Raw genomic sequence first — 2,681 nt, 5'->3', positions numbered from 1 at the left:
TTCCTTTTTCCAATTACCACTCTTTCCAGCCTTTCCAGACGCCCACGAAGCAGCAGGCTGATTCCACTCATTATCTGTCACAACCCAGCTCAACCATTTCCCAGGATACCAGCAACTCGTTTACCCAACTTATGGACAGCGATGTCTCCAATATGACGCCGATGTCATTGGCCAAAACCCTACTTACACCGCCTGCTAGCGATCAAGTGCCAACAGCTAATAATAAAAAGCTTTGCATCAATCCTGCCACGCAGTCTATCGTCCATGAGATCTCACAGCCCGCACCCAATGCAACTGCGCTCAGCAACTCTGCAGGTCTTATGAGTCTCACCACTGTCAGCAGTTTAGATGCTTTTCTACAAAATGAGGAGAATCTCAAGAATTTGCGCAAAGTTTCCTCTTACCTGGAGTGTGAGAATGCGCTTTGTCGTCAGGAGAATTTGCGCGAACATTTCCATTGCTTCGATGAACCCTGTCAGGGTAAAATACTAAGCAAAAAGGATGATATCATACGCCATTTGAAATGGCATAAGAAACGAAAAGAGAGTTTGCTGCTCGGATTTGCGCGCTTCTCCGCCTCCGATGACTGTGAGCCAACCTATGGCGCGGGATGCGCGTATTGTTGGAAGCAAACGCATTATCATTGCGTCTACGAGGATTGTCCAAAGGTGTATGTGAGCACAAGTGATGTGCAGATGCATGCGAACTTTCATCGCAAGAATTCGGAAATTGTACAGGAGGGCTTTCGACGCTTTCGTGCACACGAAAATTGCAAGATCGAGGATTGTCCATTCTTCGGCAAGAAGACGTCGCATTATCACTGCTGTCGAGAGGGCTGCAATCACACGTTCAAGAACAAGGCGGATATGGGTAAGTTTTGGCGGATGGAGAAGGAGGCATGAGCGGGATAATGATTTGTATCTCTTCATTTAGATAAACACAAAACTTACCATTTGCGCGACTATCAGCTCACCCAGGATGGCTTCAAGAAAATACTCAAGACAGAGCCATGTCCCTTTGAGGGTTGCAAATTCTCAACCGTCTGCAATCACATCCATTGCGTGCGTGAAGGCTGTAACTATATTCTTCATTCGAGTAGTCAAATGATAAGCCACAAGCGCAAGCACGATCGTCTCGACGGCGAACAGGCCTACCAGAATTTCAAAAAGCAAAAGGATTCAAGCGGCGAAGACTCACCAGCGCCAATCGCCCCAACATTAGCGCCGTCAACCGCAGCAGCTACCACACACTCGACGACACCTTTGTCTTCACTGAGCGCAGATCGTTTTCTGGCGCGTAAACGTGGTCGACCGCCAAAGAAAATTGTAATTCTTGAACCAATTCAGGACGCATACATTTCTCATTTAATTATCCTCTTCACTTTCAGGAACTGCCCATTAAGACGGAGTCAACTAAACGCATCAAACTGGAGTCGAACAATGAGCCAATGGGCGCCGCTGCTGCCGCTCAACTCGCCACCAATAATGGTGCTAACAATTCACAGTTGTCTGCCGCCGCGGCAGCCGGTCTCTTTCCATCGCCCTTCCTTACCAACTTCAATGCTGTAGCTGCTGCTGCTCAGAGCATGCAAATGCAAGATCCCAACGCACCCAATATGCAGTTGACGCACCTGATGGCACTCTTCCAGCTACAAAATCCGCTCTTCTACCAAAATCTCTATCCGGGCGGCATGCCAACAAATATGGCTAATATGTTGGGTGCAGCGGCGATGGCTGGTACCATGCCATCTGTCAGCGGCCTATATGGTAATATGGCGGCTTTTGGCAGCGCGCCGGGCGCAAACATAAAATCAGAATTCGGCGACAAGCAGCAGCCACAACAGCAGTATAAGGAGTGAAGGCGAGCCGTTGATTTGCGCAGGCGTTTGTTGAATAGGTTTTGGCGACAGGGGTCGGTTGGTCGCCCAATTACTGTACATCGCTTTGGGAAGCGTGCGGTTTCGTAGGTTGCAATGTTGCAATTAATTTTGCGCGACATGTTGCAGACGTTATACGCCCTCGAAGGGTTATTTGTTGGTTGTTTTAAAAATCCGAGGGCGATAATTGGGCTGTGTCGTACGTTGAGTTTCTCGTTTTAGAAAGCTTAAGTGTAACAAAATTGCAAGATAATAAAGTTCGCTAGCTCTCTATGCTAAGGGTGCGTACCACAGAGGGACGAGCATCACCGAGCGAAACCAGGCGGAGCGTAGCAAAGCTGCAGGCATTGCAGGCATGGAATCGGCTACAAGTTTATTAAAAAACATACATACATACCTTCCATCAAAAGCCGCTAAAATATTTGTAGTATTTGCTCCAATGGTTTTCCCGAAAAATACATTTTCTAAAAATTCGCAACTGGGTCATGAACAAGGCGAATTCATACAAGATGATATCTTCAGCACAAAAACAACAAAAAAAAAACACTACTATAACAAATTATACGCACGATGGCGATCAGAAAAAAAGAAAATTGTACAAAAAACACATCATTTTAACAATCGCCGCAATTCGAGTTGAAATCAGCTGCTCCGGCAACACCAACTTGTATGAATTCGCCTTGGTCATGAAGCTGAAAAATCAAATAGAAAAGTCAAAATAAAAAAAGCTTTGCTTTCAGCTCCGAAACGCTTCTGAAAAAGCTTGCTGTATGAACATTTTCATATACATAGCTACAGCGGGTTG

The 2,681-nt window shown here is 46.2% G+C and overlaps 1 protein-coding gene across 1 annotated transcript in view; it reads left to right on the top strand.

The window, feature by feature from the left end:
* Nucleotides 1-2,404, top strand: part of LOC118743268 (transcription factor castor) — a 14,106-nt gene extending 11,702 nt beyond the window's left edge. The window contains exons 2-4 of the mRNA XM_036475845.1: nucleotides 30-870; nucleotides 934-1,325; nucleotides 1,388-2,404. Coding sequence (XP_036331738.1) covers nucleotides 30-870; nucleotides 934-1,325; nucleotides 1,388-1,858 — 1,704 coding nt within the window. The 3' untranslated portion in view covers nucleotides 1,859-2,404. The remainder of the gene's footprint in view (nucleotides 1-29; nucleotides 871-933; nucleotides 1,326-1,387) is intronic.
* Nucleotides 2,405-2,681: the final 277 nt, after the last annotated feature.

The sequence above is a fragment of the Rhagoletis pomonella genome, unplaced genomic scaffold (assembly GCF_013731165.1).
Source record: "Rhagoletis pomonella isolate Grant_MI unplaced genomic scaffold, Rhpom_1.0 Rhpom_scaffold_00001, whole genome shotgun sequence".
NCBI lineage: Eukaryota > Metazoa > Arthropoda > Insecta > Diptera > Tephritidae > Rhagoletis > Rhagoletis pomonella.
This window is presented reverse-complemented; position numbering and strand designations above follow the sequence as displayed.